This window comes from Centropristis striata, chromosome 14 (genome assembly GCF_030273125.1).
Source record: "Centropristis striata isolate RG_2023a ecotype Rhode Island chromosome 14, C.striata_1.0, whole genome shotgun sequence".
NCBI lineage: Eukaryota > Metazoa > Chordata > Actinopteri > Perciformes > Serranidae > Centropristis > Centropristis striata.
The window spans coordinates 3,608,428-3,632,528 of NC_081530.1; the positions used below are offsets into that span (position 1 = coordinate 3,608,428).

General features: G+C 38.9%; 1 protein-coding gene across 1 annotated transcript in view; it reads right to left on the minus strand.

The window, feature by feature from the left end:
- Positions 1-4,551: 4,551 nt before the first annotated feature.
- LOC131984725 (SNF-related serine/threonine-protein kinase-like) overlaps positions 4,552-24,101 on the minus strand; it is a 29,560-nt gene continuing 10,010 nt past the window's right edge. Inside the window, exons 5-8 of the mRNA XM_059349657.1 lie at positions 15,422-15,563; positions 11,715-11,927; positions 9,656-9,790; positions 4,552-7,257 (exon numbers count right to left, since the gene is read on the minus strand). Of these exons, the coding sequence (XP_059205640.1) occupies positions 5,949-7,257; positions 9,656-9,790; positions 11,715-11,927; positions 15,422-15,563 (1,799 nt within the window). The 3' untranslated portion in view covers positions 4,552-5,948. The remainder of the gene's footprint in view (positions 7,258-9,655; positions 9,791-11,714; positions 11,928-15,421; positions 15,564-24,101) is intronic.

The following is a 24,101-nucleotide window of genomic DNA, read 5'->3' on the forward strand; positions in this document are numbered from 1 at the left end:
AGACTTTATGCAACCCTCTTCAATGAATAACTTAGCTAGGGGAAATATTCTGCATAAGGGACAAACGTAAGTTTTCAACTAACATTTCCTGCAGGAGTTGGTAGAACTAAAACAGAGCTTAAAGACTTTTATTCATCAGGTGGCCATAAACATGACTCCAAGTAAATGCAAGTGTTGAATGATACAACTGTTTTCACAGGCTGAGTAATAGTCTCAATGACTACTAAATCGAATTTGATGTGTAAAATCAATGAAGTGCTCCCTTAAAACTAAACAGTGACAGTTTATTGCCACCAATCCTCCAGACTATTTTACCTTATTTGGAAACAAAAGCCTCAGGCTCCATTTCTTCATTACTTTGAGCTTTCTTGCCAGCATTTCTGCCTCTTGGTTGAGGAGCCTCAGTGGGCTCTTTTAAAGACACGATCCAAAACTCCATTCTCGTATTTAAGATCGTTAAAAGGAGGTGTCCTTCAGAGCCAAAAAGGATATGTGGCTTGGGAGGAAGACTGTAATATCCACCAATGACCCTGAAACAAGTAATAGCTCTCTGTTGTCAATTCAATTCACTGCAAAAAAAGCCGACTTGTATTTTTTGGCCTAAAACAGTGATTGAAGTTGGTAAAACTTGGAAATATAAATTACTGACATTTAGGGCAATAATGTAAGTTAGCACAACAAAGCAAACCAGTTGTCTGCTCAAAAACAAGTGTGTGAGTTGTTGTTAGTTATATCTTTATGTTAGGGTTCAAAACAAGGGACAATAGTTCTGCTAACTCTTATTTCTTTGTTGTGAAATTTGGTCATTAGCGAAAGCTAGCGGCTAACTGATGCTAGCGGCTAACTGATGCTAGCGGTGCTGCTTGTTACAGCTACAAGAGTATCCATTAGCGTATCAATGCTAACTCAAAATTGTGGTCACAACATTAGCTGACATACAATCGTGCCAGAGAAATTCAGAGTTGAGCAAACTCAAAAACAAAACTTAAAATATTTAGTTTAATTGTCCAACTTAAAATTTTATCGAAGTTTGTTGCCTTTAAATTTTGAGTTCACCCAACTTTTCTTTTTTTGCAGTGTTCTGATATTCTTAAAGTTGCAACATTAAAGCTAACCTGCGGTCATATTGGCCTTTGTGCTGGGCTGCTTTATGATTTCCTGTTTAGCAGCTCAGCAGCAGTGTTGTGGCTAATAGCCGTGATGCCTAGTGTTCTCCAGCTGCGTCCTGCCTTCTTTACACTGCATTTGTTTATGTTTTTTCCTCCATATCCTTTTCCTAAGGTTTCCTAAGGTCTGCTTCTCACTCCTTCTCTTCCAGGTCATACAATTTGAATTCATTTGTTGTTAAATTGCCATGACTTCTGTTGTCTTGCATGTAATGTCTTTAATAATAGTTTTTTTATTCCCTTACTCTCCTGTTTGCCTTTCCCAGACTGTCACGGCTAATGAAAATTTCCCTTTAATTGACTTGCTGTCCCTGCTCCCTCCCGCTCGCTCTGTCGGCTCTCGCTGGCAGTCCTTGGTTTCACATTGTGTGAGATGGGCAAACACACTGTTTCAGCAGCACTCAGTGAAAATCAAATGTACACACACACATACACATAGAAAAGGCATCACTACACACACACTTTTCAATGTCAGAGCAAAAAAAAAAAACTCCATTAGATAGCCAAACTGTGTCTGTGTACTCTCAGACCGACTTGGGCATAGACATAAAGAAATGAAGTTTTAAAATAATGGAGGAGTGTAGTGTGTCAGCAGGTTGTATTTAGTCTAAGAGGTGTGGGATCTGTCTGGCTTGCTGACAGTGTGTGCGTGTGTGAGTGTGTGTGTGTGTGTGTGTTTTGCGAGTCTTTGTTCCTGAAAGCAGTTTTATCAGCAGCTCCACTGACAGCGTGGTGACAGGAGTGCAGCCTTAACATTCAGCTCCACTGACGGTCAGATTAAATGCTCTGCTGACAGACACAGCCTCCCAGATAGAGACCATACAATGTGAAAACAGTGGCATGCATATAATGAACATAATTCCCAGGAGCTAAGTGCAATAATAAAGATGCTGTTATTACACACCAGAACACTATTGTGTCCTTGGGTCCCCTTAAAGGTTTGGTGAAAACGTAAGCTATTATTATTAATTTGTTATTATTAGAAAGCACGTGTTGGATGAAAGAGCTACTCAAAAAAGAGACAAAACCATCTATGTGAACATTTTCAAGTGATCTATCTGACATAACACAGGCAGAAATAATGTTCAAGAATTGAAAAATGTAACATATTATACCTTTAACGCGGCTATAAGAACAACATGGAGGTACTTATGCTTCCATTACTACCTTTCAGAGGATACTATTTTAGTTTTATACCCATTTAACCCTTTATCGGGCAAAGAACTATATTTGGTAACTTCAGGTAATATTTTGAGAAAAAAGTCACAGATTTACAAGAAAAAAGTGGGAAAAAAGACACTTTTTTCTCCCAGATTCACCACTTTAACCCTTAATAGGGCACTCATTGAAATACTTGCAAATTCCAAATTTCAACCCTAGAAAATATTGGAGGATATTACATACTGCCAGAATGTGTAAAAAAAAAAACATACAAAAATAATATTTTGAGAAAAAACTTTACGAGATTAAAGTGGCAAATCTGAGAAAAAATTGCGTAGATTAATGAGATTTAAAGTGGTGAATCTGGGAGAAAAAAGTTGCTTTTTTCCCATTTTTTTCTCGTAAATCTGCAACTTTTTTTCTTGTAGGTTTGCCACTTTAATCTAGTAAATTTGCAACTTTTTTCTCGAAATATTACCTGACCAAATATAGTTCTTTGCCTGATAAAGGGTTAAAGAAAATAAAATACTGTTTTGTATCTGTACAAATGTCAGTAAAGGATTAACTTGAACAGACCGCTACTGTTAATGCGTGCTGACATGCCAGAACCAGATAATCTGTCTGCTGCTTTGAGCGTAGTGTCTGTAGTTGGTGTTTCCCTGCCAGTCTGCCAGATTGATCCACACAGCATGCACTGTACCAACCACAAAAAACTAATTTGGACTCTCAGGGTTGCCTACATCATGCCATAACCAACCTGTTCTAGATATTAGGTATTTTGTACATGTTGTGAAACTAATAACACTATTAAATTAACTAATAGAGATGTACTCTGATTCCAGCACGTGCTTCAGCTCACACATGACCTCCTCACGCTATCCTCAGTGGTCCATTCATGTTTTACAGCCTAAATGAAAACCTCCTACATGCTTTATGTGCCCCAGCTTGTTTGTGTGTATCTGTCTGTGCACATTCACATCTTTTGTTTTGTGTGCGTGTGTTTGTAAGCCTGTGGGTCACACGGGTTTCTGCGTCGACCCTAGAGCTCATCTGGTCTGATCTGATTTCCTCCCAGCTGGCTGATGTGGAACAGTAGCCCAGATGTTGTAGAGATTACAACTCCCTGCAGTGTTTAGGGGGAAGCTTCGAGTCCATTGAGGAAAATAAACACAATGTGAGAATTTGCCCTGTGCACAGTCCCATTCTGCTCTATCCAGTCTCCAACAATAACATAATCCCTGCTTTTTCTGTTTACAGAGATCACAGATGACAAACAAAAAAATCATATTTTTTCCAACATGGCACCTTACTGCTAAAATACGTCTGCCTTCATCTCTGGCACACTGCAAAAAAGCCAACTTGTATTTTTTGGCCTAAAACAGTGATTTAAGTTGGTAAAACTTGGAAATATAAATTATTGACATTTAGGGCAATAATGTAAGTTAGCACAACAAAGGAAGCCAGTTGTCTGCTCAAAAACAAGTTTGTGAGTTGTTGTTACTTATATCTTTAAGTTGGGGTTCAAAACAAGGGACAATAGTTCTGCTAACTCTTATTTCTTTGTTGTGAAATGCGGGAAAGCGTCGAAATTTGGTCATTAGCGAAAGCCAGCAGCTAACTGATGCTAGCGGCTAACTGATGCTAGCGGCTAACTGATGCTAGCGGCGCTGCTTGTTACAGCTACAAGAGTAGCCATTAGCGTATCAATGCTAACTCAAAGAATATTGGAGGATATTACATACTGCCAGAATGTGTAAAAAAAAACATACAAAAATAATATTTTGAGAAAAAAGTTACGAGAAATCTCCGAGAAACAAATGCGTAGATTCATGAGATTTAAAGTGGTGAATCTGGGAGAAAAAAAGTAGCTTTTTTCCCACTTTTTTCTCGTAAATCTGCAACTTTTTTCACAAAGATTTGCCTCTTTAAATCTCTTAAATCTGCGACTTTTTTTCTTGTAGATTTGCCACTTTAATCTAGTAAATTTGCAACTTTTTTCTCGAAATATTACCTGAAGTTACCAAATATAGTTATTTGCCTGATAAAGGGTTAAGACCTCATGACCTCAGTGTCCTATATATACGGCTGCACAACAGATGTAATTTTCTTTTTTCTTTTTAACACCTAACCCTGCTTTTATCTAAACCTGTGCAGATCTATGAAAGATGGTAAAAGAAAACGGAGTTGCGCATCAACTTTCACTCAACAGAAGTCAAGAAAAAGATTTCATCACATCATTTTATTTTAATAGATCTCTATCATATACATACAGTACAATATGCTCAAGACAGATTTTATGGCACATCCATTTTTGTTGTACATTTTGCAGTCGCTGGTATTGCTGTGAGGCTACAGTAAAGTGACCATTTCAATCTGTTACTTAGGTAGATACAGCAGGTGGATTGACCTCAGTGGGTTAGAATAAGGTTGCTACAGCAAAAACACATGCACTGTCAAGTTATATATTCCACTAGGGGTGGGTCACACATCCAGTTACACAGACCGACACTTGAAGGGGCGCTGTTGTTATGTTGTCTTTAAACCCCCTTGTTGTTTTTGTCTTGGAATACGCTACAACAGTGGCTACCGTGATCCTGGAAAGCTACGGGATGTACATGGTTTTGGTTTCACCCAAGTCATTCGCTTTGAATTTAAAGAGCTGCCATTACTTGAGTAATACGTTTCATTTTCAATGTTCTTTTTCCTGCCGTCAAACACATTTCGATCTCTGGGTTCAACCAAAACCTTGAATATCCAATAGGAGTGACGAATAATGGTGTATAAGGATCTAGTATTCAGGTTTCTACTGCAATACAACTTTACCGTCAATACTACAGGTACAGAGTACTGCTAGGAGGTTATTCACATATGTACAAACTCTGCCATGGAACTGCGCAGACTTGACAAGTGAGTGTGCCTTTTCTTTCCCAGTCTGCAGAGCATGTTCGAGATAGAAAAATAAAACAGTGATAGACTACAAAATACTGTGTTTCACCATCATTCTGAAGTGCTGCTGTCCATTTTCACCCTGTTCTTTGTCCTCATTTGAATGAAAACACAGGCATAACTTAACTCTTTCAGTCAGAATAAAAAAACAATAAAATGATTGTCTCAAAAAGAATCTTTAAAAATAACTATTAAAAAAAACAGCATCAAGTACAACAAAAGACGATATGTAACATGACACTAAAACTCGTCAGCTTATCAGAGTGATATAGGTGTGCGTGTGGATGTGCACAAAATGTGTACATACAGTATATATATATAAGTGTGTAAGAGCAAGGATGTGAGCACCTCCTGTATCCGTTTCCATATTTAATGTCTTTTATTTAAACGCACCAGCGGGTTAAAATGTCCCTTTAGTGTCCTGTTTAATCTGCTGAAAGTGCTTCACATACTTGGCATGGCACCCAGTCTCCTCCACGGAGACTTTTTGCGTCTCTAAATGTGCAAAGTAGGCATTTGGAACTTCTCCCAGTTATCCACCGTAAGTGTTAAATAATAGGAAACGGCATAAAATGCAAAAATAACATGAGCTAGTGGTGACACGACTGAAACTAAAGATGATAAGGAATGTTAAGATAAGTGTGGAGGTGCAGCAGCTGATGGGGGGCTGGCTGTCTAGATGACCTGGCAGCAGCTGTGTGGGGTGGGGGTACAGAGCAGACCCTCCTTGGGGCTCCGGTGGATGTTGACGGACAGAGTCTTGTCGCTCAGAGGCATCTGCAGCACGCGGTTCTTCATGTTCCTGTGGTTCTCCCTGGCCAGGTCCAGCTCTCCCAGCCTCAGCGTGCCTGTGCAGGAGCCCTCCAGCAGCGGGTCCGCCAGCACGTCTCCTAGCGGGGGCTGGTGGTGGTACAGGTTCCCTCTGGGCGAGGGGCCACCCAGGAGCGAGACCTTATCCAGGCTACCGGTGGAGCCGCCCATGCACATCCTCCACATGGGACGTTCCTGCGTTTCCCCGGCAACAACTCCGCCGCTGCCACCGCCACCACCACCGCCGCCGCCGCCCCCTCCTCCTCCTCCCCCGGTCAGGTTGTGGAACTGAGAGCTCAGGCACAAACTCATCAGCTTTAGGCTTTCCACCAGGCCGCTGGCAGCTTTGGCTGTGCCCTTGCCTTGGCCCGAACCTGATCCAGGACTGGCACAGTTGGAGGGACTGCCCTGCCCTGACCCCCTTTTCTCTCTACCCTCTTTCCTCCCTTCTCTCTCCACCCCTTGTCCACCCAAAGTCGCCGTATCTGGTTTGTGGTGGCTTTCTGTCTCGTCGTCACTCGTCTCTGAGCTCGGGGTGAAAGCGGCAACCGGCGCTCTTACACCGACAGTTTTCGGGGATGATATGAGCGTCGACGGTGATGGTATTCTAGAGTTCAGATTGAGGCTGAGGCTGGGTTTGGGCGGGCCGAATCCATGCAGCTCCCTCCTCTCCTCCTCTTCCTCATCCTCTTTATCCTCCTCGTGGATCTGGTTAAGAACTGGCGCGCTCATACGGGACGTCAGACGATTACCAGAAGAAGACATCGATGACGAGGGAGAAGCTTTGCAGCGTAGCACCACCTGAGCGGGTAGTGAAGAAGGGGGTAAACATTTGCCTTCATCCCCTTCTTCTTCCTCATCCTCCTCCACGCTAAAAAGACTGGGACTACGGGTTTTGCACGGGCCCACTGAGGTCAAAGAGCCCAGCCTGAGGGGGTTGGAGTGTGGCTTTGGAAGAGGCCTGAGCCCCCGTTCCTGGTTCTGTCGTGCAGACTGCTGCTGGTTCTCCTGCCGCTGGCTCAGGTCCAGCAGAGCTGTTTTGGGTCTGGGGCCTTTGTGGAGGCTCTCAGCGCTGCGAGCGGGGGACTGTGGCCCCCCAGGGTGGGAGATAGTCGGACCCCCCAAGCCATCACTGACATCCTGGTGAACATCCACTCTGGTGGGCCAGGACTGCCTGTGAAGGGTTAAACACACACAGAACAGAAGGTTTAGTGGATTCAACACAATTAGCAATACTGTATTTATATATCTAGGGTTTTCTTTTTCTTTTTTACAAATGTTCTATATAATTTAATTGAATTCTAAAAAAAAACACAGAAAAATGCTTGTTCACTTTCTTTCCAAGAGTTATATTTAAACCAATCTTGTGTCTGCGAGTCAAATACATAGCTGGAGTGTGGACTAGCCTAGCTTAGCAGACAGAAAGGGGAAAACATGTTGCCTGACTATGTACAGAGTTCAGAACCAGGACCAGACCAGAGGCTTAGTCCCCGAAAGCGGGGGCCAGCCGGGCCGGAGACTTACGTAAGCTATGAAGCACATTTTAGTTGACTTAAATGTCAAAACTTTTTTAATATGCTGTAAAAAGGCTATACAATTTTACAATTGAGGAATACAAATAGCTTTTGGTCTACACCATTGATAAATGAACATTTTAATGTAAAAATATGTATATAATTTTTTTTGTCTCAGCCACGGGGAGCCCCTGCAGGCGGCCTAAAGAGCCACATGAGGCTCTGGAACCACGGGTTGGCCACCCCTGCATTAGACAGACATCTAGCTGCTAATGCTAAAAACTACAGGGGTCTTTGAATGCCACTTTCTCATAAGGGCACATTTAAGCTGTTTTCTTTCCTTTATTTCAAGATATTTTTGGTTGGATGTTGCTGATCTGCAGCCTCAGTCTGTCCTTCACTCTTTGCCGAAAAAAAGGCTCCATCTGTCCATCTGCTGTCAAACTTGTCTTTTGGAAACTGACAGTATACAGCACTGCAGAGGCAGCACTCTGTCCATCTCAAGGAATGTGTGTGTGTGTGTGTGTGTGTGTGTGTGTGTGTGTGTGTGTATTCTTGTACTTCCTACATAGTGGGGACCGGAACACGTTTTTAACCAACAGAGTGAGGACATTTTTGCAAAGTGAGGACATTTTGGCCGGTCCTCACTTCTTTAAAGGCTTTTTTGAGATTTCAGACTTTGTTTTAAGGGTTAAAGGTTACATGATAATGATAACTAACTGAAACTGTATTGTGTGGTTACAAAACTAACTAAAATTACAGTGAAAATGTCCTTCGTTTTCATCTTCGTCAACTTTTTTCATACATAATGAAGATGGATCAGACAAAGGAAATAAAGGCAAAATTTACTGTGACCTCTTTTAATCTCCCACCCAACAAATACCCCATTACAAAAAACTAAAACTAATAAAAACTAAACTAAAACTAGCAAACTCACTCTAAAAACTAATTAAAACTAACTGGATTTGAAAACAAAAATTCACCATAAAATGAAAACTAAAACTAATGAAAAATGTAAAACTATTATAACCTTGCAAGGGAATTCACTATTACAATGAGGTCCCTCACAAAGATAGAAGTACAAGAATGCGTGTGTGTGTGTGTGTGTTCTTGTACTTCCTACATCGTGGGGACCGGAACACGTTTTTAACCAACAGAGTGAGGACCTTTTTGCAAAGTGAGGACATTTCGGCCGGTCCTCACTTCTTTAAAGGCTTTTTTGAGATTTCAGACTTTGTTTTAAGGGTTAAAGGTTACATGATAATGATAATTAACTGAAACTGTATTTTGTGGTTACAAAACTAACTAAAATTATAGTGAAAATGTCCTTCGCTTTCATCTTTGTCAACTTTTTTCATACATAATGAAGATGGGTCAGACAAAGACAATAAAGGCAAAATTTACTGTGACCTCTTTTAATCTCCCACCCAACAAATACCCCATTACAGAAAACTAAAACTAATAAAAACTAAACTAAAACTAGCAAACTCACTCTAAAAACTAATTAAAACTAACTGGATTTGAAAACAAAAATTCACAATAAAATGAAAACTAAAACTAATGAAAAATGTAAAACTATTATAACTTTGCAAGGGAATTCACTATTACAATGAGGGCCCTCACAAAGATAGAAGTACAAGAATGCGTGTGTGTGTGTGTGTGTGTGTGTGTGTGTGTGTGTGTGTGTGTGTTCTTGTACTTCCTACATCGTGGGGACCGGAACACGTTTTTAACCAACAGAGTGAGGACATTTTTGCAAAGTGAGGACATTTCGGCCGGTCCTCACTTCTTTAAAGGCTTTTTTGAGATTTCAGACTTTGTTTTAAGGGTTAAAGGTTACATGATAATGATAATTAACTGAAACCGTATTGTGTGGTTACAAAAATAACTAAAATTATAGTGAAAATGTCCTTCGTTTTCGCCTTTGTCACCGAAATTAAAACTAAAACTAATGAAAAATCCAAAACTATCTTAACATTGATAGGGAATTCACTATTACAATGAGTGTGTGTGTGTGTGTGTGTGTGTGTGTGTGTGTGTGTGTGTGTGTGTGTGTACCTAAACTGGGCCTTGCTGGGGCTGGGTGATCTTGTCTGGCTGTGCTGTTCCTTCTCTTGCCTCTCCTTCAGCATCCTCTCAGCAAGCAGGAAGTATGTTGCTGTGATGTGGTTGTACTGATTCGACTCAAGAGCCCTGACAAGATGGGGAGAGAAATCAATTTGAATTCCAAAGCACACATACACAAGTACACACAGACTCACACCCACATATCAACATGCAGATCAACACCAAACCCTGACTGTGAGTCAAAAGGAAGTGACGGGGGGTGGAGATTTAATTTGACATGGCAACAGCTCAGGACTGACTGCCAGCTGGTTGTTAATGGCAATTTAAAACTGTTGATGACACTCAATTAAGCTTTAGTTAGACTAGCGAACCATGACGAATTTTTGGAGATTACACAGGAAAGGATAGCTGCATGTTCATTTAGTGCAGGGGTGTCAAACTCAAATACACAGTGGGCCAAAATGTAAAACTTGGACAAAGTCGCAGGCCAACATTGATATTTATTGAAAAAATGGACCTAAACAAGCTTGATATAACTTAATATTGCAAACATGCAAAATCGATTATCAAATAAAACAAACAAACACATCAATGGAATTCATTTCTTAAATAAAATTTAAATAAAAATCGTATGTCCCTTTATTTTATATGCGGCCTTCTTTAAATTTAAATTTAAAAGTAATCTTTTTCCACAGGCTAAATATGAATGTGAGAATAAAATAACAATAATAAACCAAAGGACTAATAATAATATCCTTCAATGAATGTGCAACCATTCAAGCCAAAAGTTTGGACACACCTTCTCATTCAATGTGTTTCCTTTATTTTCATGACTATTGACATTGTAAATTCAACAAAACTATTAATGAACACATGTGGAATTATGTACTTAACAAAAAAGTGTGAAATAACTGAAAACATGTCTTATATTCTAGTAAGCAAAGGGTGGTTACTTTGAGGAATCTAAAATACAAGACATGTTTTCAGTTATTTCACACTTTTTTTGTTAAGTACATAATTCCATATGTGTTCATTCATAGTTTTGATGCCTTCAGTGAGAATCTACAATGTAAATAGTCATGAAAATAAAGAAAAACGCATTGAATGAGAAGGTGTGTGTCCAAACTTTTGGCCTGTACTGTATGTCTTGGACTATAGCAAGAAAAAGTGCATAAAGACAACTTTAATTGTTGCTCAGTTTGCTACACACTGATCTACTCTGTGTCCGAGCCAAAACACGAGCAGAGCATTCTGGGATTTGTAGTATTATTTGCGCTGTATAATACTGGCGGGCCAGCTCTGGTTATCATTTGGTATATTTTTTTGCGGGCCAAATATAATTATACTGCGGGCCAAATTTGGCCCACGGGCCAGAGTTTGACACCTCTGATTTAGTATTTCCAGCAATTTCATTTTGTCTGCTTCTGAATATTATTTCTTAGTTGTCATGTCAGAAATTTTATTGAGTAGGATAAACCCCTTGAGAGGAATCCTCTCGTTTTCGAGGGGGTCCTAAAGTACATTACAAAACAAAACACTCAACAATTTACAGACATACAACAACAAAGACAACAGGCATCAACACAAACATAACAAACAAAAAAATGAACACAAGAATGAACACAAGAATAATCACAACCTCTCAATGGCCACAAGTTGGCCATAACATTAACCTAGTAAAACTGAAAGAAGTAACATAATATTATTGTAAATTGAAATTGCATTTTTAAAAATAAAATAAAATAAATATGACATAATATTATCTGAAACATGTGCAGTTTAACTCAAAATAAGAAGACAGGGCATATTTAAAACTATGAAAAGACGTCAATGACCGTATGTTTAAAGGAAGATTATTCCAGTCCGATGGCGCTTTGAACTTAAATGCTTTTTTACCAATTGTTTTGTTCAGACAAGGGTAAGTAGGAGATGTTTTTAAACATGTCAGGCAATGTCAGGTATGTCAGGTCTCCTACTTACCTTTGTCTGAACAAAAGAAACTAAGAAATAAAAACCTCTGATTTAGTGTGTGAGATGGAGGGACACATACTCAGTGATGGTGTCCCGGTCTGCGATGCCCCCCAGCACCATGCGCTGGATGATGGAGCCGTGCTCCTCCTCTGACAGGCTGCGGTAGGAGACCAGAGGGGTGGACAGCTTAGTGGCCGGAGAGGGGTCCACACCTTGAAGCCATTCGTGGGCCCCGATCTCCTCCAGGGTCGCTCGTTTCTTGGGGTCCCTCTGAAGCATATGGGCTATAAGGCTGGAGGGAGAAACAGAGGATCAGGATCAGGGAGGAAGAACAGAAACCTGGTCAAATAGGTGTTTAGACTAGCCTACCCCTAATATATTCATCATTTTTAAATTACAATTTTCCTCTGTACTGTTTGTCTTTTTTATCTCTAACTCTGTTTTGGATTGAGTTTTTATTACTATTTTATTCCATTTTATTTTATTGTTTTACTGTTTTTAGTATTTTATTCTTTTTATTGTTTTTATTTATACCCAGTTGTGTATGATTTATTCTATTTTAATAACTGTACAACAAAAAAATGTATTCAGATTTACAGCAAAAGTAAAAGTAAAAAAAGTAAAAAGGTTTAACTGTTAATGCAAAATATATATAATAATTATTGTTTTTAAATGTTATTTTTATTTTTTAATTTTAATTTTTTACTGTATTTGGGTTGTTTTATTTGTTATTGCTCTTAATTTATTTATTTTTATTTGTATTTTATTGTATTACCTAATGTCTGTTTGCTGAACTGTCCTTTTAATACTGTAAACTACAAAAATGTCTGTATATCCATAACTATACATCCATAATTGTACATTGTCCATTGTTATGACAATAAAATATTGTTGAAAAAAAAAAAGTATCAAGATCAAAAGGTACTTAAAGTATTAAAAGTAAAAGTACACATTATGCAGAATTGCCCCACTTAGATTGCTTCATACATTATATATATTATTATAAGATTATTATTTTTGACGCATTCATGTAAGCAGTGTTTTAATTTTGTACAGACAAGGCTCATTTTAACTACTTAATATATTATTATGAGGTTTAATTAAAATACTAGAAGAAATTGATCTCAGTTTTCATCTTAACTCTTAATACCTAAAAGTAACTAAAGCTAAATGTAGTAAAATATTTGCCTCTAAATGTAGTGGAGTAAAGTGTGAAGTTACATAAAATGGAAATATTTAAGTAAAATACCTCAAAATTGTGCGTTTTAGTTCTAGGGTTTAGTTTCTGTTCACACTGACTTTCTACAAAGCATTATTAATATTATTAGACTGCAAATCAACTGCATGTTATGAATAATGACTAAAAGCTAGAGACAGGATGAAAAGGAGAGGTCTTGTACAGTAATGATTGGATTACTTTTTAATTAAATTAATGAACTGACAAAGGTCTGATACAAGCACAGCAGTTTAAATAACTTTTGACCTTTTAATCCCAAAAAACACCATTGTTACCAAACGATTTGTATCAATAGGTTATGACCTTGTACAGATCAATTGTAAGATTGCTTTTTGATCAGACTTTACGATCAGCAGATGGAGTTCTTCTGAGTTGTTGTTCCTTCTTGAGGTGGTGTTTACTTAAGTTTTACAAGTCAGGAAGTCATTTTTCAGATTATTATGCCACCACACGAATGCAGGGTAATTCCACGCTCTATGAATGTGACCTAATCTTTGCGAATAAATTGCAGGTTAGATTTAAGCAGAATCTGAAATACACTACCGGTCAAAAGTTTTAGAACACCCCAATTTTTCCAGTTTTTTATTGAAAATCAAGCAGTTCAAGTCAAATGAACAGCTTGAAAGGGTACAAAGGTAAGTGGTGAACTGCCAGAGGTAAATAAAAAAAGGTAAGCTTAACCAAAACTGAAAAATAATGTACATTTCAGAATTATACAAGTAGGCCTTTTTCAGGGAACAAGAAATGGGTTAACAATTTAACTCTATGGAGTCTTGGGCTATTTTGTCCATTTTTGAATTCTTTTCATGTCTTTGTAAGTCATTTTGTGTCTTTTTTTGGTCATTTGTGTCTTTTTTTAGTCATTTTGTGTCTTTTTGTGTCATTTCGTGTCTTTTTTTGGTAATTTTGTGTCTTTTTTAGTCCTTTAGTCCAACATAAAATGTGATTTTGAATCTTTTTTTTATTTTCAAAACACTATCATGCTCAATAAAGAATTTTAAATGTTGCAAATGTGCATTAATTTCAGAGTAGACTGAGACATTAAACTGCATCATTTTCAATTAAATTCTGGAAAAGTTGGTGTGTTCTAAAACTTTTGACCAGTAGTGTATATAAGGACCTCAGTAGCTAAAAGGCTACAGCACTGATATAAAATCTAATAATGGCTAATCAGTGCTGTCCACCTCAAGCATGAAGGATAATATTCACCCATAGACTGTATAAATTCACCTTATTCTATAGAATACTTCTGCTGTTATTGATCAATACGTCTGCTGTCATTACAAACAGTAATAAACAAAGATATCAGTCATCAGGACAGAATATAACCTCTGCAGCTAATATCCAAGAGCTCTGTTATCAGTGTTTGCCTTTAAATTCCAGATCAGTCAAACCCTGCCTGAGATTATCATGAATACAATAATCCACCTGTGATTTTGGAATTTAGCAAAGACAGATGTAGCATAACTAACTTCACTGGCTCAATAAATCCCAGTGCTGTTTTATAACATGCGTGAGCAGGTTATTTAAGGCAGCTATTCTCAACCTTGGGGTCGGGACCCCAATTGGGGTCGCGAGATGATTTCTGGGGGTCGCCAAATCATTTTGGAAGTCAGCTCTGTCTCCACTGTGTTAAAGTGTTCATGTGTTAATGTGTTTTTGTTCACTTAATGTCTTTTTTTGGTCATTTTGTGTTTGGTTTTTTTGTCATTTTGTGTCTTTTGGTCATTTTGTGTCTTTTTAGGCCATTTTGTGTCTTTTTTTTAATCATTTTGTGGTCAATTTGTGTCTTTTTTGGTCATTTTGTTTCTTTTTTGGGTCATTGTGTGTCTTTTTTGGTCATTTTGTGTCTTTTTTTTATCATTTTGTAGTCAATTTGTTTCTATTTTGGTCATTTGTTTCTTTTTTTGGTCATTTTGTGTCTTTTTTGGTCATTTTGTGTCTTTTTAGGTCATTTTGTGTCTTTTTTTGATCATTTTGTGGTCATTTTGTGTCTTTTTTGGTCATTTTGTTTCTTTTTTGGGTGATCCAAACTGTGCGTGTGAGATTGTGTTCAGTGAGCGGGGGTTGCGGACAACATGCATGTTAAATTGGGGGTCGCGACTCAAAAAGGTTGAGAACTACTAGTTTAAGGATACAAGCAAACAACACATGAATCAGGACGTGGGCCAATATCCAATGTGCATAAATGAATGAAGTTTAAAAACAATGTATTTTCAAAAGCTACAGCCACTCAAAATGAATCCAGCACCTATTTCGCCCCGCTCTGCTGTGACGCATCGTTAAACCCTCACAATGTTAAAAATAGAGGGCCGATTTTAAAGGGTGCATTAGATACACTTAACGCAGCGCTGCATCTCCGCCGGAGCAGCTGACTGCAGCAGCGAGTGAAAGCAGGACAACGAGGAGCAGCAGAGGAGAGGCCGCTCCTCTCTCCTCGCCTCTCTTTCTCTTCACACATCTATAAACATGAAATATGCAGCACCTGCAGAGTACTCCGTCCATCTGTGCGGACGTGTGTGTGTGTGTTGCGCGTGCGCGTTACTCACTCTCTGCATGCATGGGAGATGTGTGGAGGCACCGTGTATTTACAGTCCATGATCATAGTGAGCGTCTCGCTGTCGTTGGTCTCCTGGAAGGGGGGCTGACCGCAGACCAGCATGAAGAGGATCACCCCCAGACTCCAGATATCTGCAGAGACACAGAGAGAAGGCAGTCCGTTCATACCAAAGATCTTCGTGTGCATATGATATGAGAACTAAGTGTGATATTTAAAAAGAAGATGGCCTAATCCAATCCCAATCCAATCCTCCTTTACTTGTATAGCACATTTAAACAACACAAACGTCTCCAAAGTGCTGTACATAACATCAACAATAAAACAAACAATTCCATATACCAATCAGCAATAAATAATAAGTGTATAAATCTAAAATGATGCCATAAATAAAACAATACAATCAAACAGATAAACATAGTAAAATAAAATAAAAGACGTAGTTAAAAGTAGTAAAATAAATAAAAGAAATAAAAGACACAGAGGACCACAAAACTCACAAATCAATCCGAAAATTAACAGGAAGCCAGTGCAAAGACGCAAGGATCGGGGTAATGTGTTCCAGCTTTTTGGCCCCTGTTAAAAGTCGTGCCGCGGCGTTCTGGACTAACTGCAGACGAGAGAGAAGCTTTGTGGCTGATGCCTGAGTACAGAGCATTGCAGTAGTCCAGTCGACTTGAAATAAAAGCGTGCACGATCTGTTCAAAAAGGTTAAAAGATAAAAACGGTTTCACTTTTGATAAAAGACGAAGATGATAAAAACAAGATTTTAAAACACTATTAATCTGTTTATCAAATTTACTGTTTTGCCTAAACGGGCATTCAGAGCTTCTGTTGGAGACAATGTGGAACCTCTATGGCGAACCATTTTCATATTTTTTGGGCCTGTCCGAAAATCCAGTCGTTTTGGAGGGATGTGTCAACCGAGATGAATAAAATCATGCGGGTGGATCTTGATTTTTCTTTTGTTACCCTATACCTCGGTAAAATTCCAGAAAAAGTCCTGCACAAGGACAAATACTGACTGAAGATCCTTTTGGCAAGTAGTAGGAAAAGCCATAACCAGAAAGTGGTTGCAACTAGATCCCCCAACATTGGTCCAGTGGCGAGGGATCGTTCAAGAAATTTACTGTATGGAGAGACTTACTTTTGTTTTAAGACTTCAGGTGGAGAAATGTACTGAACGCTGGGAAAAATGGATCGTGTATGCACCTTGAATACACTGTAAAAAATGTTTGTAAAAATTACAGTAAAACACTGTCAAATTGCATCAGAAATAGGCCGTAAAATTAAAAATGTAATATCACCGTAGTAGATGCTTGTAATTACCGTAAATCAAGGAATAATGCAAAACTTTTAAACACACCGTGAATAATGCAAAACTTTTAAACACACCGTTTTTTCATGTAAAATGAATGGAGAAATACCATAATGTCACAAGGACACAATCACCCTAAAAATAAAGGCACTACTCAGTCTAAATTACAGTTTTTGCTGATTTTTACATTTACAATTTACAATTTACAGTAGAAAACTCCCTGTATTTTTTACAGTGAAATTCTGGCAACCACAGCTGCCGGTATTTTACCGTAAATTAAACAGATTTTTTTACAGTGTAGTGTGACATTATGCCATGATGTATGTATGCATGCATGCATGTGTAAAAGAATATTCTGATTTTAACTGTAACACCCATGATGATCTCATGTTAATAAATAAAAAGTATTAAAAAATAAAAAGAAGATGGCCTGAGAAACACACAAAAATAGTGGAACACATATGTCCTCTCTGCTTAGTGACCTAGATTAAAAAAAAAAAAAAAGAGAGCTGCTTCCCCCCCAGTTCAAATGAACCATGAATCATATTCAATCAGAGCCATTTCCATAAATATGTGCTGGCTTAGGACACATCTGTCTAACCGAGGATGAGGCTCTGCACTGCAGCCTGCCGCCAGCGTCATGCTCACACACACACAAACACACAGTCGTGGGAAAGTGGGTTAACGTGTTCATCTCTTAAAGCTTCATACAAATGCTAATTTCATGGAACAGTTCTCTTGGTCCGATTATCCATTTTAAAAGAGCAACTTTCCGCTCCGGGCGTTTGCTGGCGCTCTGGTCAGCAGGATGGTCCACTGACACACATTCTGCAGTCATATAGCGACGATCAGCAGAGTGACAGTGACATTGAAAAGAATGCAGCATGCTGACCCCTTTTTTCTTGACGGCTTTGTAAAAATAATTGCAGGATTTGGTGCTTGAGATATAAAGTAATGCAGCGTGCAAATAAAACAGCAGACAAAGCATTTATTCTTTTTTTTGTGAGCAGCCAAAGTCAGATTTACTTTTTTATTTCAAAGCTGTGTTAATTGATTTTTTTTTTACCACTTGGGTGCAGGGGAACAAGCTGTAAAGACAACCTTGACATAACAACACATAGAAGATACACATCCAGCACACACAGCAACATTAGCGTTAATTCAGAGTCGTATTTTGCTTGTGTGCAATTTGATTCCGTGCAGGTAGCAAACAGCCAGTGGTGGAAGAAGTATTAGGATCCCTTAATTAAGTAAAAGTACTAATAAAACACTGTGAATTTACTCCACTACAAGTAAAAGTCCTGCATTCAAAACATACTGAAGTAAAAGTACAAAAGTATCAGCACCAAAATGTACTTAAAGTATCAAAAGTAAAAGTACTCGTTATGCAGAGTGGACACACTCAGATTGTTTTATATGTTCTAAATATATTATAAGATTATTTGTATTGATGCATTTATATAAGTAGCATTTTAATGTTGTCCAGATAGGACTAATTTTAACTACTGAACACACTGTTATGTTTTATAAATTTGTAATCATATTAAAAAGCAACTTTTTTATCCCAGATTCATCACTTTAAATCTCATAAATCTGCGTATTTTTTTCTTGTAGATTAGCCACTTTTATCTCGTAAACTTTTTTCTCAAAAAATTATTTTCGTATGTTTTTTTTACACATTCTGGCTGTATGTAATATCCTCCAATATTCTCTAGGGTTGAAATTTGGACTTTGCAAGAATTTCAATGAGTGTCCTATTAAGGGTTAAGCAGTATGACATCTTATTTTTATGCATTCCTTTTACGACAGATGTTAGATTTTTATATATTTACTGCAATCAGAGACATTCATTTAAATCCAGTCTCTCTTAACCCATTGAGGCCTGAAACGCCTGTAAAACCTCTGGGCGATTTTAAAATCAGCCCCTAAAACTTGAAGTTTTTCTGGAAATTCAACAGAAGTATCAACGCTTCTACTAAATAATAGATTTTTCAGCCTCTGTAGCAGATAGAAATGAAATTCAAAAAGTATTTGAGAGCTTATACAAATACTACAAAACGACGTATCCGCTTTCCAGGCTTCAATGGGTTAAACAAACATCACTATGAACTATGTAGTGGCAGCAAATCATCTGATGTCAACATCATGTCAGAGAAGAGATGAGAAGTTGTGTTTTGAAACATTATTTTGAACTGAGTCATGCTGGTTTGGAAAAAGCTGACTCTTCAATATGAAACAGATCACTGGTGAGAAATGGACAGCAGCAAATGGATTAAATATAATAAAATATAGAGCCAAATGGATTTGTTTTGGATGTTTTCATTCCACTATTCTGAAAGAAGAAAGAAAAAAATAGCCGAAATCCTCAAAACCAGGGCAAGAAACAACTGTTTCTGCCTATAGATTTGCTTTATTTACCTGGGGGCCGCTGGAGGCAGTATCAAAATGAATAAAATAAGACACAAAATTACTAAAAAAAAAAAAGACACAAAATGACAGACAAAAACCTAAATTTCTTAAAAAAGATACAAAAAGACAAAAAAAAGACAACATTACTTCAAAAAGACACAAAATGACAAAAAAAGACACAAAATGACTGAAAACACACTAAATTACTTTAAAAAGACACAAAATTACCAAAAAATACACAGAATTACCAAAAAACCACACAAAATTACTTAAAAAAAGACACAAAATGACCCGAAAAATACACAAAAAGAACAAAAAAATACACAAAATGACAGAAAAAACCTAAATTACTTAAAAAGAAACAAAATGACCAAAAAAAGATACAGAAGATCACGAGGGCCGCAATTGGCCCGCGGGCCGCGAGTTTGAGACCCCTGCTTTAACCCATTGAAGCCTGGAAAGCGGATACATCGTTTTGTAGTAAATACTTTTTGAATTTCATTTCTATCTGCTACAGAGGCTGAAAAATCAATTATTTAATCAAATCAAATCAAATCAAACTTTATTTATATAGCGCTTTTCATACATAAAAATGCAACACAAAGTGCATTTAGTAGAAGCGTTGACACTTCTGTTGAATTTCCAGAAAAACTTCAGGTTTTAGGAGCTTATTTTAAAATTGCCCAGAGGTTTTTACAGGCGTTTTAGGCCTCAATGGGTTAACACATATTAACCCATAAGAACCCAGACCCATAATCCTTAAAGGAAAATTATGGGGGATATACCACAGAGTGGACACATAGAACACATAATGATGTTTAAAAAAATAATAATAATACTACCCCTAAATGTCAAAGATCTGTGATGTGACATATACGATACATTGGGCGTTTATGGTATTTCTGTTTATGATATTTCTTATTTTCAAATACAAAAACTAGACACATTTTCTGCTTACAGAGACACAAATTTTCCTTTTTCTTTGCATCTCAACAACATTTATAGTGCTGTTTAACAATAATTTTTTGTCAGATTTGTTTTTAAGTCACAAAATAAGAATAAATCAATAATAAATAGATTATTATTTTTGTTTACATCTCCATAACATATATATAAAACATTGTGACTTTAATTTGTTCGGGAATTATGGTCAGTAAAAATACGTTTTTTGAAATTAGCTACTTTTTCCACATTTTGTTCTGAATATGGGAGATTCTGGAAGATTTAAAGTGTTTGTTACACGGGTGTCACCATGGGTTCTTATGGGTTAAAAAAATGTTTTAAAAAGTGGGTTTGTCCTCCCCAGCAGCCCCATCATATGATCATATGTCTTCATATCACTGCAGTCTGCCAGGAAGCGCCGGAGATTTCAATCTGGTAAAGTAAATGTGCCAGTTTACTGTGGGTGGTGAGTATTTATTGCTCTGAGGCTACGAAGCTGCGTCTCATACTGCTGATGGAGGAGCAAACGCTGCTGCAGTCCCCACCACCATCTTACCCCTAGCCAACGTATCCTAGCAACCGTGACCCTGCTCCCTCACTACTTGCGTCAGCCGTCCGCCAAACTTCCTTCCTCGATAACTTTATTTATAAACCAGATGGCTGACACATCTCTAGATAACACCTTTCGCGTCGCTGCACATTAGCATCACTTAAGCTACCGACACCGGCTACTTACTGGTGACAGCTGGGAGTGTAAACATCCCTTTGTGCTGCCCCGTGTTGTGTTTTACTTCCCAGAGATAACCAAAAAGCACTTCCTTGTGTCTTGACGCTGTTAACCCAGAGGCAGGGTGGGCCAAGTTCTGCATCCTGTCCTGCTGATCATTATGCAACGTCTTTTTTTTCCTTTTTCTTTTACAAAATCCTCCCGCTTGTGTTCATTATTCTCTAAATTATGCATGTGCTCGGGATATGTTCTTTGTAATTGCTATTAGGTAAGTTAATTTTTTTTTTTTTTTTGAAGTGCAGCTTGTGCTTCTTGAAGAGGAAGCACAAATCTATATTTAACTTTCCATTTGCTGGAGACAAAAAGGAGAGAGCCCACACACTGCATAACATCAGAAGGCAAAAGGAGGCAGGCATCTTTTCATAGCACTTATTAGTCCATCATCTGCTCCCGACAGTGCACAAGCATGCTGGCACTGTGTTAAACCACAAATTATTCTGTCAGCAGAATTCATTTTATACACTAACTGCGCACTATCCTGGAGAATGGGAGAATGTGATGGCCATTTCTCACAGTTTTAATTTTTTTTTTGCAGGCTTAAAGCATGTGAGAATGGTTTTCATGGTGGTAAAAGCACTTACCACTAGAGCCGACTACAGACAGATATTGGCCTATCATAGATATATTGGTATCTATTGGCATCAATCGGAGCCGATATTAAAAATGGTTTCACAGAACATATAATGCAGAATACTGGAAGTGATTTGGAAATGGTGTCATCATCATGTTATAAAGTTTACTTTACTTAATCAGCTAAAGATAGCTGAAAAGCGACATAGAACTGGCAGTAAGGTGTGGGACTTAATCTCCAAAGATGGTGATGTAGTTGACAGTGCAATGTATAAAAACGTAGATATACACATGCAAAACTGGTGCAAAATCCTCATAGAAAAGGCCGAATTTCATTCCAACTCAAAAGTTCACAGAGTCGGCTGCCATATTGTTTTTTCCCCCTAAATTCGAAATAGGTATCTGTCTCAAAAATCCCATTTTGGTCGGGCCCTACATGACACTTTGGATGAATAAATAATTATAGCTTTTCTCAGTTTTTTGCAGTTTGCTCTTGCTAATTGGCTCCTTCGGTATACTGTCTACTGGTGCAACATTCCCTCGCTCTATTTTGGATCACTTTTCATCTAAAATTATTTTCAGCACTTCCTCAAAAAAGCAACAAACTCCAAACAGGTTGGACTTCAGAGGGCTGGGCGAGGACAGCCTCTTTATCTCTGCAACAAACCGGGCGCGCCGCCACCTGGCACGCCACCAGCAAAACTCAGCGCCCAACCGACTGTCAGCAGGTATCTTGGCAGCCATGTAATCCCAGGCCAGGTAACCTCAAAGCCCCGAAAGTCAGGACTTCTGGCCTCCATTCAGCCTGTTCCACATCAAACCGCACCGCTGATAGAATCACACAGTATTACATCCCGGCTGGGTGGATAATCCCCGCAATCAAAACATCATCATCTCAGCTGAATGAACAAAAGCGCACAGACAGGCAGTATGAACACACACACACACACACACACACACAACATGTCCACACACACACACAACATGTCCACACACACACACACATGTCCACACACACACACAACATGTCCACAAACATCTGATTTGTCATCTGGGTCAAGTGCTCAGACAGGATTTTGCAGGACTGCTGACCTCACGTATCCAGCTACTCACACCATCAGCCAAAAACACACATGCAGTTAAATTACTATTATTACTCCACCTTCAATATTCGGGAGCAGCTCGTCTGCTTGGCCACAAAAAAGACTGAGACGGAGCGAATGCAGACAGAAGAAAATAGCCGCTGCGAATGCACTCAGTCAGAAAAATAGAAAAAGCTCGTCTCCTGCTCTGACGCAGTGGCCTCTGGGTAAACAGAGGGATGCTTTTCTCCCTGTGACTCTTCACTCTTGTTTCTTTCTGTCCCCTTTTACGCTTTTCCCCCTTTTTTTCCCCCCACGAATCTACACGCCTCTGTTTCATTTCTTTTCCATTACATTTTGATTGAATATCTAAGCTGTGGCTCAGCAAGGATTGGTACCACTATCGATGGGAGAGACAGAAGGGTGGAGGTGGTGGTGGTGGTGAGGCTGCTTGAGAGTGCTGAGGAAACCAATTTCAGCCTGATCTGATATCAGATTTTATTATACACAGAAAGGCCATGACTGTCAATGAACGTAAAGCACAGAGAAAAATAAACTGCAGGTTTAGGGCTGCTATTCTGTGGGTTAAGCTAAAGTCTCATTTCCAAGCTGCCAGGTACGCTAACAAGATCCGTGCTGTGTTCCAGTACCCATACTTCCATGAGTACACTTAAACGCAGCACACTATCCGCACTGACTAAGTACGCAGATTTCAGCAGGTGAGTGTTGTTCCAAATCTAATACATGATGCACTTACTGGAAATGACGCTCGCGACAGCCGCCGGGGCTCGTCACCCGCGAAAAACTTCCCGCTTTGAACGGCGAAAAAAATTACCCTTTGTGTTGTTTAATCTTTACTTCTACAATCCGGCAATATGGCTCCGTTAACACAGCAAATGTGGAGAATGCGCCGGCGTCTTCAGCTATGGCGTCATATTTGTGTCAAAAGTCGCGCGAGCGAAAACACAACTGCACGCGCGCGTGACACGAAATAATGTGCACTTTTTTGATCTTCGCGCACATATTCAGCAACCGCGTGAAGCAGATTCTCCCCCGTGCTCGCTCGCGGTGTAGCGAGGACTTTTGACACATTGGGGGCGGGGCGAAGATCAAAAAAGTACACACGAAATAATGCGCGTGCAGATGTGTTTTAGCTCGCGCGACTTTTGACACAAATATGACGCCATAGTCAGCAACGTTATCAAGACTCCGCTGTTGTTTCGGCCGCCGTTACAAACATTTTTTTTTCGAGCTGAGCGGCTCTGCCTGTCTCCGCCTCTTCCGCTACGTAGACAAGATGGCGGCCGTTGGGTGCGTATAGTGTACATCGTTCCACACTCAGAGTTTTGTCCGTTATGAGGGCAACATCCGGGTCCTTTAGGTACACTTCTTTTCACCGCGATCGAAATCGGAACACCCTGCGTACTCAAACTAGGTATAGTAAGTACGGGAAGTATGGGGATTGGAACACAGCACTGGACTTTGAGCAGTTCCCCTCCTTCTATCAGCTGGCTGATAAAGACAGTGTGCCAGCAAGTTGTCTGCACTGTAGTGCTGTAGGTCA